This window comes from Molothrus aeneus, chromosome 9 (assembly GCF_037042795.1).
Source record: "Molothrus aeneus isolate 106 chromosome 9, BPBGC_Maene_1.0, whole genome shotgun sequence".
In the NCBI taxonomy this organism is placed as follows: Eukaryota; Metazoa; Chordata; class Aves; order Passeriformes; family Icteridae; genus Molothrus; species Molothrus aeneus.
Window position 1 is genome coordinate 20,911,134 of NC_089654.1, and position 14,760 is coordinate 20,925,893.

Here is a 14,760-nt window from a genome sequence, read left to right on the forward strand (position 1 = left end):
ATATTTCATCCTTCCAAGTTAACAGTGGTGAAGCATCAATTTATCATTTTGTTCTGATCATGACACCAGTTGGTAACATTTCATGAATAGTATTTATTCATTCTGTAAAACTGCATTATTTTCAATACTCCTCTAAATAGTATATTTTAAATTTAGCAGAAAGATTTACCATTAGAAAGATACCTACATAACACCCCAGCAGCATTTTTCCTAACTTCAGGATATTACACTGACAGTGCTTTTAAAGTATATTGGTGATTCCTAAAAGTGCTGCTACAGTTGGGGTCAATGACTATACAATGACTGATGGGGTCACTGACAGTGACACCATGGAATGGGAAGTCCACCCTTGAACAATAAGCAAGGGGTGGGAAATTCACAAATTTAACAATAAGCAAAGGGTGGAGGGATGAAAGCTAAATTCACACAATTTCATCTTTATTTCAGATTTGTCCTCTCACCCAAACTAAAAAAACTTGTACCTATAAATAGTCTGTGCATTCCTCTTCAAACAAAATCCATGGTATTTTGGTATTTTAATATGCTTATATTCTTTAGGATTTCATGTATACTTGGTCTGGAAATCAAGGCACAATAAGCCCCAAAGACATATCAAAATGCAGCTACTAAGAGCTGACCCCACCTACTTATAAAAGCCATTGAAGTGGCATATCTTGATTGCTGTAACAAAAGGAATTTTATTAATAAGTCAAACTGTTAAGAATCAGGTTCAAGTAAGTGAAAACTACCTTAAAGCAAAGTAAGGACTAGGATTCATTACAGGGTTTATGGGGTTTTATCAATTAACCTCAACAAAGGCAGGCAGTAATCTGATGCACAGTGTCACAGAGGGCAGAGAAGGAACAAGTGTATTGTATATTAATATATCATCACATCTGTACATAAAACTCTTGAGGACATATTAGAGTACATATTAGAAAATTATTTTTCTTATTACTTTCACAACTTTTTCTAGATTGAGAAGGTTCTTGTGTGAAGTAAAGACAGGTAAGAGCATGAAGAAAAAAAGAAAATTTATCAAGCAGTCAGAATTCCAAGTTTTATATTAGTTTTACAATTTTTAAACTTACTACCTAGGCTGTAATCGCTCTCTCTAACCCAAAGTGACTGGGGAATAGATTAGAGTCACAGCACTCTCACCTTTCTGCTGGGGAAGGGAGAAAGTGCACTTTCACATAAAATGTATTTGATCTACACTCTGGGAACTCTTCAGACAGTTCAATTTATTAATATTCCCAAAAGTGAAACCTGCTTATCAAACTTGTTTTCTTGACATGCCCTACTTACACCCAATAACCAAAAGTATTAGAACTCTCTACTTGAAGCAATACTGAACCCACCATGAAAGCAGCAAGGAACTAGAAATAATATTATTTTTGTAAGATAAAATTAATCTTGATGAACTAATGAACTAGGCAGTTTTCCTGTAAGGTGGCAAACAGAACTAAATAATTGTACTTACACATGGGCTAGGTTTTACTGCATCACTTGGGAAGAATCCAAGCTCTCCTGTTGTTAGATTTCTTCCCTAAAAAAAAAAAAAAAATCAATTTTTGAGACATAATTGGGATTAACAGTAAATAATAATGCATGCCCACGGATTTAGGACAATTAAGACAAGAATCTTTAAAATAAAATGCTGTTCTAATAAAGTGTTGCTCAATATTTCTGTGGGTTTTGTTGTTGTTTCGTTGGGGTTTTAATATAATTAAGTAATAATTATAACTGATAGATCTGAATGCTCTGAGAGATAAGAGGCAAGAAGGGAGCTCAGAGACTGTGATGTGATTCCCAGTTCTGTCAATGTCTGCCAGTGTTTGATATCTTCATTAATGTTAATTATTTCCTTTCAAGTTATTTCCTCCTCAGCTGGCATTCTACAGAAAGCTGCCACCTGCAACCTTGCAGATCCCCAAAATGGCTACACCACTGTGCAGCAGTGGTTGCAGCACCTGAGAGACCAAATTCCAGTGGGATTCAGAGCTCGTGATCCAACAGCCAGTGTTAAACACTTCCGTAAGGGATGCACGTCAGTGGAAACCGACTGGGCAGGGAACACCAGCAGAATTAAAGATGACTCCCTGACTGTGATGTACTGACATGCTGGAGATGCATCCACACAACAATGGGGAGAGCAGGGGCAGAAATGTATCCAGCAGGGCCTAAACTGAGCCTTTCCTGCACCACAAGGGCTGCCCGCCCAGAGTGGCAGGACCATCAATTTACTCCAGGTTTTAAGCACCAAAAGTGACCTGACCATCACAAATCCATGCATCAGCAGCTCACACACAGTTCAACACCAACCAAGCTCTTCTGAAGAGCACCTTAAAGCATCTTTTTATTCCTAGTAGTAATATTTGGCAATGAAGACACATGGCAGAGTAGAAGAGAGCACATACCTAAAATCCTGAACACAGATTCATAAAATGGAGGCATCAAAATGTGTATTTAGGCAAACAAATGTCTTAATTTAACTGATTTTTTAAAAGCAGATAAATTCTTAACCTCTATTAAATGTAATACACTGACTGTAAATATAATATACTCTCAGCATTTGGCAATGAGATTAAACATGAGTACTTGACAAGCATTGAAATCATGCAAATTATATTTCTTTTTTATTTTTGATGGCATACCTGCAAAATAAAAAAATTAAAGGAAAAAACCCTCATAAACACACATGAGGATTTCTTCAGGGTTTTAGATCCTTTTGTTTCTGTAACACTAAATGTGTAATTCTACCATATTATCAACACAAAAAATAGAGCTCAGAAAATTCAACAGAGCGGAGGTGAATGTAAAAAATAACAAGGGTTTATGAAAACAAATAAAAACATTCTTTGATTGGTACTATCCTAAGCACAATAAGTGAGTGCACTATTCTCTGTAGATCACTATACAATTTATCACACACTGTAGCTACCACTTTAACTAAAAATACAGAGAAGTGCAGAGGCAGCAGAGGGAAAATCACATAGGCAGTATTTAAGCTAAAAGTGCTTTATACCAGTGATATTTAAAAAAATAATTCTGTGCAAACAAGTGACAATCTCACAGATTTGAACCTGTGTTCAGCAAAGCAAAGCCTTACACCATTTCACATCATCTGCTTGAATACAGGTTACCCTTTGTATACATATATTCTATTTACTCCTGAAACAGAAATCCCACTCAAGTACAGACCTAATTTTAAGCAGAGTTCTGAAACAGTCTGCCATCTAAGTGATACTTATTTTCAATACTAATCCTACCTGAATAGCAAGTGGAACCATACTCAATAAGAGCAGCCACTGAACAAAACATATTAATTTCTATCAAGACATGTTTGACCACACTTCAGCTACAGCTCAAGCACTGCTTAGTAATCTGTATTATTTATTTGATGTGCTGTAAAGAATGAAAAAGTTTTACCTAAACCACACATACTTATCTATTACAATCATATGAATTTCTGAATGGTCAACTTAGAAAACCATGGTAATATTAGTCTGGTGGGTCAGCTGTAAATTACCCTAAAAGCCCTTTTGAATAATTAAAGATTTTAATATAAACTGCATTTTGCAGGCTCTTTCTTAATATGCATTTTAAAATGTAGATGTCATTAAAAAACTCAGAAAAATCTGTATTAAGCAGTCTGTGACAAGAGAGAAAAAAAAATCCTGAATGATGCTAATGGAGATGACAATTTCCATTAGGATTCAAATCTATTACTGAGGCTTCTAGGGAAAAGCCTAACACACTCTCTGGTTTCTGCTAGTTAAACACAATGAGATTCTAGCTAAATTCTTTAGCATGATAATCACAAACTACCTCTAAGACAATTTCCAGTAAATTGAGCTGACAGATGTGTATGAACATGGCAATAGAATCAGTCCCACGCGGTAGCAGTAATTTTGGCTTGTACTAATTGTGTTAGTCAGATGATTACCTTCTAGCCAGTCCTGAGTCAAGAGCAGGTTTAAATGCTTCTCCAGATCAGAACTCTAGACCTTGCAGAACCAAGTCCTACATACAAAACTATACAGGCCAAACTCTGTCATTTAAAAAGATTTATTTTTAGTGATGCAAAGTACCCATGGCGTGCTAAGTAACAGGTTGGGGGGTTTAGAGGGGAGTTGATTGGTTCTTTGGGTTTGGAGGGTTTTTTGGGAGGGGGTAAGGTGGTTTGGTTATGCCTATTTACATATTTTTTACATAAAGTAATTCTATTGTTTATTACTTCCCCCAATTAAATGTTCAGGATGATACAGTGAAATAGGAAGAGCTCACTGATCCTGTCCTGAAGAGTTTGAAGAAGATTCCATCCTAACTGTAGCCAGAAAAACAGAAGCCAAAACAAACAAGAAAAAGTATGACCTAACTCATGAAACAGACCAGGCAGTTTTTATATTATATTCATTACCTTATTATAGCTTAAAATAAAAAATCAGGAAGATCAAAACAGGAACATCAATTCAAGAAGACAGATATTTTCCACTCGTTGTTCTAGTAATCTCCTGATAGTTCTGTTTAGCTCTATTTCCATGTATCCAATAATACAAACAATTAAGAAAACAATCAAGAAAAATGAGATATTTTAATGCATTTACTGTTAAAGTGAATGTAAGTCAGCATTTTCAACGTTTATAGTACTCATTTAAGAAGAAATTTTAGTAACAAAAGTAGTGATGTGAATCACATGACAGCAAATTTTGCCATCAATACAATATACTTTTCCCATGTATATAAAAACCCCTATCCTTACCTGACTTGAGGCAGCAGCAAGTAGTTTAGGTGTGGTTCTGTTTTGCAGAGCTATTTCTCTCCCTTATAAATTTAATATTCACTAACTGGGTTTTGTCAACATAGCTTTTACTTATGTTATGTTACAGAACCAGACACTGAAAATTCAAAAACTTTGCTTTTTTGAATTGCAAACACTCTCCTTAACTCTTATAATTTCACTATGATTGCCACCAATGTCATGTTCTTGCAGATTTATTCACCAGGACTCTTACTTTAGGGTTGCAAGAATGAAGATTTAAATCATATAGGAACTACTGGCAATTTCAAAGCAAAATTAGTTGTATCAGGCATTTATTTGGATAAACCACAAAGAATTGTGTTGTTATTGTTGTTCAAAAAGAAAAAAAATAGGAGAGCAATATATCAATAATATCAATGATATCTGGACAAACAGAATATAGTCATTTGCTAAACAACCCAGTACCTGCCAAAATAAGCTGTGTGCATCTCCTCTAATGAGTTCAATAGTGTCCCCAATCTGGATATGCAATGGTGGCCCATCTTGTGCTGCTGGCTGTGGGATTCCATTGTAGTTCCGAATGACCTGCATTTTTGGTAAACCTGGGAAAAAAACATTAAAATAATAAATAACAAACAGAAAAAAAAATCCCAAAAGCCAGAATCAATTTTTATTTAATGACAATCTACAGAATCTGAAAACCATGAGAGCAATCAAGCAAAGAAACACTGTGTCTTTAGCAGGTATTTGACTAAGGCACTAGTACTTAGTACTATAGCAGGCACAACCAAATAGAAAACAATCACTTTGGAAAAACATCTCTATCCCCCTTTCTTCTTGGAGTAAAGTTGATTTCATTCCTATGGAGACTCTTCCCTGTACATGCATACCCATGGATCTCCATAGGGTTCAAATATTAAGGCTATCTTTATAGTTTAAGGCAAAGATTTCAATGATTAGCATTAAAGACACCAATATGAATAATCTCATCTGCTTTAGAATGCTATTACCAAAAACCTATGGCCATGATGTGAACACAGCCAGGAGAATCAGATCACAATTCTTTTAGATTTCTCACAACACTTTTTTCTTTTAATTTTCATGTTATGGCACGATTTCTGGGTGCCTGTAGCAAAGCCTGGATCAATTGAAGGTTTCATTTTCAAGTCAAGAACTCTAGATGCACACTAGTCCTTGCACATCAAACTGACTGCATCATAGACAACTAAGCTGTGCTGGGGATTTTTTTAATATATTTTTTTTAAGGGAGCAACCCACTTCTGTCTGCTTGTGCAAACAACTACAGCACTGTTAGTAACTACAGTTCAATAATCCTCCACAGGAGTGTATCAAATATGGGGGCAATCCCCGTATCTTCAGCCAGAAGATAAAACTGTAGATTACCGTTAAGTGGGTATATCAATTTCAAACCTTAACCAGGCAGTTTTTGCTTAAGTAAGAGTTTTGTAATAATATATATTAATAATTACAGATAAGAGTGACAGGCTGTAAAGTCAAGGTTGCTGGGCTGCCATATTTAACGTGTTTCTTGCTGGAAGGTCATCATTAACTTCATTCTAACAACAAAGGATCAGCAGGCCCACAGAAGACTTATTTCTGTTGCAAGATCACTACTGTAATTTAGGTGGCAACAAACACAAATATCCATGATCTCTGCTAAATTGTATGAAACATGAAAGAAATCACCTTCCATAATTACTACTCTCTGTATTAATGAATAAATACTAATCCTAAGTGCTGATGAAACATTAAGCAAAGTAATACTAGCTCTTACATTACTCAACCCAAATGACACCTTAACTTTTACTGTTTCTGCAAGTTACTTGGCATACTTAAAATGAGCACCTAATTATTAGTAAGCCATTATTCCACTTAGGCAAATACTAGACATTACTTTGTTTCCAAACTGAAGACTTTCAGGCTTTCATATACTGATTCAGCACCAACACATGTTCCATGCACTGCATGGCAAACAGAAGTAATGCTGCACACAAGTGTCTACTGAGAGCTGACAACTTTGTCCAAATGGAAGGAAACGCCCCATCAGAATCTGAATTATAGTCCTGTGTATGTGACAAGCAGACTGTCAGCAGGTACTCATCTAAGAGACATACATGGAAGTCAAAAAAAATGCACAAAAAATTATTCACATTATAAAACCATGTATTTGGTGATTTCGTTTATCATATTATTAGTGTGAAGATAGAATACACTTATAACCCCACCCTTGGATTGAGCTCATCAGAATATGCTCAGAAAATAATAATGTACTTTTCAATTAAAATCCTGGTAGTTTTTTAAGATACTATAGTTTTTAAGTTATTAATCATAAACATGAATAAAAGTACTTTTTATTTCTATTTTCTATTCTATTTTCTATGATTATTGGCATCTCTGAAAACCAGGGCAAGCTAACTATGGAAAAAAGGGAGAAACTGTGCTGTGTCAACTAGCAGAATTATTCAAAAGGTAACACAAAATTAATCCTGTTAAAATGTACCATGGCCAGAAGACTTGTGTATAATTCAGTATGCTTGATTCTGTAAAGTCCTATGGCAATTTTGACTATAAAGTTACCGTGGCAGATACAATGTTGGAAGATTTGATCTAACACCTCTTGACATCACTAGAAATAATCCCATCATTTAAATAGGCTTTTAGGTTACAGCCTTAATGGAGTTTATTTTCTTGCTTCAGAACCCTCCTTAAAACTTATTTTTTGTAATGCCTACAGAAACTGTGATACCTACACTGCTCATTTGCTTGCTGTAGCTGGTCTCCATTATTATATTACATATAATACATTATATGTATTATATGTAATACATATAATTCTACATTATATTATGGTGACACACAAATCTTATTTTTCTACTGGAATTTTACCACCTATTTTATCCGATTGTTGTCCTTGGCCTGCTTGGGAGTTCTTCATGCTCAGCACTGTCATTGCTATGAATCCTCACTGCCTAGCACAATGTACATGCACTGTCACCACTCTCACATAAACCAGCACCTGCAGTAACTGGGGTGCAGGGCCAGGATTCCAGTACACTGCAACACACAGTAATCACTGACACTGCCATGTCTTCTTCATTTAGACTCTTCTGTAATGATACTGCCTGCTAGCTTCAAGGCCATGGATAAAAAAATGCATGGATGAACAAGGGAAATGGTATTTTGGTGCTAATTATTTTAGTACATGTTAGATTTGACTCAGATTCTGAAATGTACTTTATAGCTCCAAGTAAAACAACTGAAGGTAAATTCACTCTCCAACAACAGGAGTGTCTGAGTCACTGAGGGCCATATTCATTTCAGTATCAATAACAGCACACATGCACACACAGCCTGTATCAAAGATAGAAAAGCAGTGAGTGCATAACTAATAGGTTTTGCTAGTTATATGAAAATATCAAAATTACTTATCCTTGTCATATCATTTTAAACATTCTTTTAAATGAGTTTTTCCAGGAACAAAAGACTAAATGACATCTTTGAATCATCAATGAAAAACAAGTACATACTATTCTGGAATAGCTAAATTTTCACAGGTAAGTCTTCTTCTCTTCCCTTAAGCATAGAAAAAATAAATGGGGTACAGAAAAAATAATAAATTAAGGGAAAGAGTCAAGAAGCTCCAAATAGAATGTTTAACTTCCTTTTCAGCATGCAATTACAGATTTCATTATAGTAGCACAGAAAGAGTTTAGCAGATTAACAGTGAGCTAGTGGACATTTTGGGCAGAAATTGGTCAGCACTCACCTCCTAACATACACAAGGACAAACACTGGGGTTTGGTGCATCCAGACCTATCCATCATTAATACACCAACCATCTCAAACAATCTATGAGTTTTACAAGCTTACCCTAAAACAAAACTGTTGGTTCCAATTGTTCATTCTAGAATTCTATACTCTGAGACTCTGAGCATTTACAATTGTGCTGGCTTTGGCTGGGGTAGTTTTCTTCAGAAAAGGCAATATGAGGCTACGTATGGTTTGAGTTTGTGCTGAAAACAGGGTTTGCTTGCACAATGTCAGGGCCTTTTCTGCATCTTCTACCACCCTGGCAGTAGGCTGGGGGTGCACAAGAAGCTGACAGGGGGCATGGCTGGGACAGCTGGCCCCAAATGACAAATGGATAAGCCATTCATATGGCATCATGGTCAGGATTTGAAGTGGGGGAAGGAGGAGGAAGAAGGGATGTTTGGAGTGATGGCTTTTGGGTCCCAAGTCACCATTACACATGATGGAGTCCAGCTTTCCTCGGGATGGCTGCACAACAGACCGGCCCAGGAACACAGTGAATGAAATCTCTCTTTTGCTCTCCTTGTGTGTGCAGCTTTTGTTTTAGCTGTTAAACTGTCCTTATCTGAACCCATGAGTTTTCTCACCTTCGTGTTTTGTTCCTGGCCGGGGTTAAACCAACAAGAATCTTCTACTTTTCAGTGTAAATTAGTTCATGGCCAACTTACCTCCATTTAGAAACAGGAGCCTGCTGAGTTCTTTTCCTTGTCTGCTTTTATTTTCACACTACAGTTAAAGAGAGCAATCATACCCCTATTAACCTTCATTTTGCTAGGCTAAAAGAGCCAAGTTCTTTTAGCTTCCTCTCATAAGAGACCAATTCCTCTGAGGCAGTACACCAGCTGCTTTACAGAAGTTCAGACAGGCAAAGTCTAGGATATTTTCCTTGTCATTCTTGACATTTCATTTTTAATTGGCATATAGATTCGTAACAAATACACTCATTAAGAATCCTAAGGACTTGCTGTAATTCAATAATGCAGATAAGAAAAAGTGGTATTCTACAGAAACCTGAAATGTTTTAGAGTTATTAATTATTTAGAGTATAATTATGGATTATTTGTGACAGAAACAGTATAGACCCTCTATGCATTAATTACTGAAAGGTGAGATATGTTAAGCATTTAGACACACTGCCATTGCAATGTACATAGCTGCAGTACTGACAGTATCTGACAACTCCAGAAACATAACTGGCACAAAAATGTTACTCACAAACATGCTAAAAAGAGGCTAAAATTCCAACACAAAGGACAAGATCAGGATTTCATCCATATATTATCATTAATGATAAAAATCCCATTGGTTTCCATTAAGTCAGATTTCCACATAACAAAGTTTTTTATCAGGAAACCTTCTAATTTAAAGATACAAACGAACCTGGTAGTTTCCAACATTAAAATCAAAAACGAAACTTATCCAGTTATGACACCAATAAATAGCTAAAATTTACTTGACTTGAAAACCAGGAAAAAACCCCAGATTCCTAGAAAAGTCTTCATAGCCAGGCTCTGGGTCACAGAGCTAACATAAATTAATGATCTAAATTGTAGCTCATGAGAAAAACAGAAAGCATGATAGATCAAGATTTAAAAGGTACCAATTAGGTTATATTATAGAAGAATAAAGCCTTTCATAAACCGCACCATGCATTTGAGTATTTCATCTGATAATTATGAGTCAGAGAAGGAGGCTACAATTTAGAATTAACATAGTACATAATAAGTTAGAATATCCTTTATATATGAAACCAGAAAAAGTAAACTACTTGTATTCCTTACAGCAGCTCTGCATTTCTCAACAACACTGAATGACCCTCAGAGCTTCATGCAGAGATTCAAAAATGTTATTTTTTGCTAACAACATGCATAATGCACACCCTATTATGACCTCTATCTGTCAAAATTGATTCCAGCATCTGTTATTTCCAAGCAATGTAAAAGGTGGCTTAGGCTTCAGGCAGGGATCACTCTAACACAGAAAATAATGACACAGCATATAGGACTGCAGGGTTCAAAGGTGAATTTGTGGATAAACTTTATCCTATTACCAGAAAGACATGAAACAACTTTGTCTGCATTAAACATCTCTTCTTAGTTAAATTGTAGACTTTCTTTTTCTCTATGAAAAAGTTAGCCTAGTCACCAGTATTTAGAATCTGACTGGAAAAAACCCACTAATGAAATGGAATGAAGCCTCCTGAGTTCATGAGGCTTTGAACCTGAAACAGAATTTTAGACTATCTGACAAGGCCACATCCTGATGTTTCCAGAATCTCAAGAAAACAACGCTGCCTTTCATACAGGAAATGGCACAAAGGCTCACTAATTCTGTCCTTTGTTTCACCACAACAGCATTTTGGGTGTCTGTTTGGAACCTCTGAACTTGCTTTGACCTTTTTTGGTTTATATCTTTGCAGCTACTAACACAGGGAATGCAGTCCTGCTAAGAGAGAAGCTGACATTTAGTGGTTGATAATATTCCACCTGAAATCTCTGAGCAGATACATCTCCATACCTCTGCACACTCCAACCAGGAAGTGAGGGCTAAGTAACTCATGGCAGTGTCTCATGGGATTAAATGTCTGAACAGTGGGCCCAGAGTGTCATGTAGAATTTTTAAAAAGAAGAAATTAAAGAGACACAGGCAAAGGGGAACTCATATTAAAAGAAAAAAATTAGTACTTACACCATGGTAAGTAAAATTACACTTTGAAGGCTTCTGATCAAGAAGCCTAACTGCAAATAATAAAGTAGCAAGGAATTATGATAGAAAGAGAAAAACAGATGGGTTGATGAGGACAGCAGTGTGAAGAACAGGTGGAACTGTTATACCCACAATCTGAGCATCCATGACACAAAATCACCAGCTTTGACACGTTTTTTTGGCATCATCTAGGTCCAACACTAATATTAAAAGCTAGTTAAAGGAAAGCTCTAATCTGAGCATGGGCTATATGAAAACAAAGTCCTTTGGCATTCTATGTTCTTCCAATCGGCTCTGCTACCTTCATTTTTTAAAATCCTGTTCATAATCATTTTATTGCAGAATAAACCATAAACTTGGTTCTTCTCTCTTGCATTTGTCAGGAGAGCAGCTTCCCAGCTCCTCATCAGTGTCATCTATCCCTACAACCAGCAGAAGTCAATGGCTTTGTTACTGCCAAGGCAAAACTTGTCTAGAAGGCCTTCTCAGCTGGGGAGGAGACATGAGGAAAGCAACACTATAATCACTTTTAAAAACCCACTTACACTCAATTTCTGAGGCAGTCTATTAATGCCTCAAAAGAGACTAGATTGGGGTAGGATTTTTTAACTTTTAGGCCAAGTAATTATAACAAAAATTACAGAACTCACATACATGAAGATGCCAGTATAGTCTATTAAGAGCTCTCTTCAGAATGGCAGTGATTTAAATAATTACTACTACAAAATTAACACAATTAATAAGTACATATACCTCAAAGAAGATATTTTAATTGAACTTTATATTCTCCCAGTTTTAAGTCATTATTTTTGTATGTCATTGTAATTAAAAGTTCTAATTTTAGATACTGATTTTAAGCCTAACATTCATAAAATCATAGAATGGGCTGAGTTGGAAGGCACTTTAATGATCATTCTCATTACAACCTTCCTGCCATGGGCAGAGACACTTTCCATTGGATCAGGTTGCTCCAAGCCCCATCCAGCCTGGCCTCAAACATCCAGGGATGGGGCACCCACAGCTGCTCTGGGCAACCTGTGCCAGAGCCTCACCACCCTCACAGTAAAGAACTCTTTCCTAACCACACCTTCCTCCTTCCACTTTAAAGGCAAGGTGGCTGAAATGCTGACAGAGCCTGGGACTCAGGAGTATTCCACTTGTCTTCTCTTTAACTGCTTTGCCTTTGTGTACTGTTCAATCAAGTCTCACTATTGGCATATTAATAACCAGAACTCTGGAGTTTGCCACCTAATTTTGAAATCAAAAACCTACACAAGGCTGATTTTTAAAACATGGATCAGCTACCATAAGCCTTAAGCCAACTGTTTAGTTTCTGCTTATAGAAGTAAAGCAGTCCTTTCTTCCATAAACAGAAAACTTGCAAGCACTGGGGCAAATATGGGGGAAGGACATGGGGAGGGCAAAATAATCTTCACAAATGCACTCCAAATCACATCTGATAAACATTCACATTTCTCTTCCATCAAAATAGACGATTTAAAGACTGTCATCCTCCTGAACTCCATGAGTTCCAACTACTGGAAAAAACATCTTTTTTTTCACAGTCCTAGCCATGCTTTCTGTCGCTGTCCTCCCCTCTCTTCTAACAACTGTTTCCTTCCTAAAAACCTTACTGTGGTTTTGTGTTTGGATTTGCGGTTCCCTCAGTCCTTTACTACCTGTCAAAATCTATGTTTTGCGAAGACTCAAATTTTCCACCATTTCTTCTTAATGCTGCTTATAGAAATTGTATTCTTGGCAGAGACCTCTGCAAAAATGGTCAACCATCAACCAAAATGAAGATGTGTGGGAGGAAAAAATCTGTCTGCTAACAGTCTGATCAACAACTTGTTATGAGAAACAGAAAAACACCACAACTCAGGAAGTCGTCGTGCTTCCCCAGGTTTTGTAGATCTGATCATTAGCAAAAAGCCCCCTGGTAAATTGCTATATCTCCATTTTCTAGTTAAGATCCACACAGAACTTGGAACTACATTGCAGATCATAGTGGGAGTTCATTGCAAGGAAAATAAACAAGACTAGCAATATTATTCAATGTACAAGGCTGCTTTTTGGAACTGTATGAGTTCTGTTTTATTTCTACACATTTTTTTGTTTTTATATTACAGTAGTTTTGCTGCTTAAAGACAGTACTTTGATCAGAAATTAGAAATTTAGCCAAGAAAATCCAAAATCCAAACTAAGTTTCAGAATATTTTTTTTTTTTAATTTAGAAAAATAACTCCAAGAGAAAGCATTTTCTTCACTCTTAAGCAGGGATATTTATTTGGCACATTGTGACACGCATTTTAAGGAGCCTGGAAGCTCATCCCTCTGCAAGAAAAAAAAACTGGCACTATAAAAATCCTTCTGAAGAGCCATGTTTTTAAACTTCAGAAGAGAAATTCACAAGGGCTGCCTTTTAGGAAAGAATGACCCTATTCTTATTTAGATGGCCGATGACCATTTGTCTCTCATCCCCCTTAAGGGTTGTTCTGCTCCTTACTCTCACAGATTCACTCCTGAGTTTACTTTACTTTTGCATCTCAAAACAGAAGCTAAAGAAACTCTGAAGATTTTGGGAAGTCAGGCAACAAAACGTTACAACACAGAAGAAATATAAAAAATTAGTCAAGTACACTGCTGAAAGAATCTACAAATGCTAACCCAATCCCATTTGCACAGCAAGCGTTTTCATAAGCTGTACCTGCATCTTTCAAACACTGTCTTCCCCTATAATACATATATTTGTCTTTGTAGATCCATATCAATTCAGAAAACCTGAACATGCCCTAGGCTGAGAACTTCAGATTGCAAATGGAAGAAAGTACATCTAAAATAACCAATATTTCTAGTGCAATTCCAAAATGATGTCAGTTTTTACACTCAAACTCAGGTAATTTCTTAAAAGAGAAGGAGGACTCTCTCCATGACTGCACTGAAAGCAGAGAGCTAAAAAAGTCACTGACTTCCTAATGGTCATTGCCACATACTTTTTGTGATTCATTTACAGTGAAAACTATTTTTCCTTCACTGACAGACCTTAGTTTCCTCTTCACAGCAGGTCTTCCTCCATACAAATGTTAAGGACAAGCTCTTGTTGGTCTTTAAAATTCTAACTTCAAATGTTTATTCGGGTAACTACTCCTTACTTGGAGTGACACAGGCAGCTATTCTTGTGAGAGGAAGGGATTTTGGAATTGCCTGGATTGAAAAGAGTCTCAGCATTTTGAACAAGTGTTAGAAACAGCTGAGCATTAAATGTTTCATGGGAATAAACAACAAAGAATAATCAGGTTCAAAAACACAGTTTTCACTTGTTTTGACAAAGTAATGAAATCTCATCCTTTTAATGTAGTCTAGGAGGTGAATTAGGGATACAAACTTTAAAAATCGTGTTGCCTCAAAAGTCAGCAGCTTCATTTTTTTTTTTTTAAAGTTAAGCAAAATGGAGTTTT

General features: G+C 36.3%; 1 protein-coding gene across 2 annotated transcripts in view; it reads right to left on the bottom strand.

Annotated features, from left to right (window-relative positions):
- VAV3 (vav guanine nucleotide exchange factor 3) overlaps nt 1–14,760 on the bottom strand; it is a 147,077-nt gene that overhangs the window by 21,885 nt on the left and 110,432 nt on the right. For both annotated transcript variants that reach the window (XM_066555521.1, XM_066555520.1), the window contains exons 20-21: nt 5,231–5,367; nt 1,484–1,549 (exon numbers count right to left, since the gene is read on the bottom strand). In XM_066555521.1, coding sequence (XP_066411618.1) covers nt 1,484–1,549; nt 5,231–5,367 — 203 coding nt within the window. The remainder of the gene's footprint in view (nt 1–1,483; nt 1,550–5,230; nt 5,368–14,760) is intronic.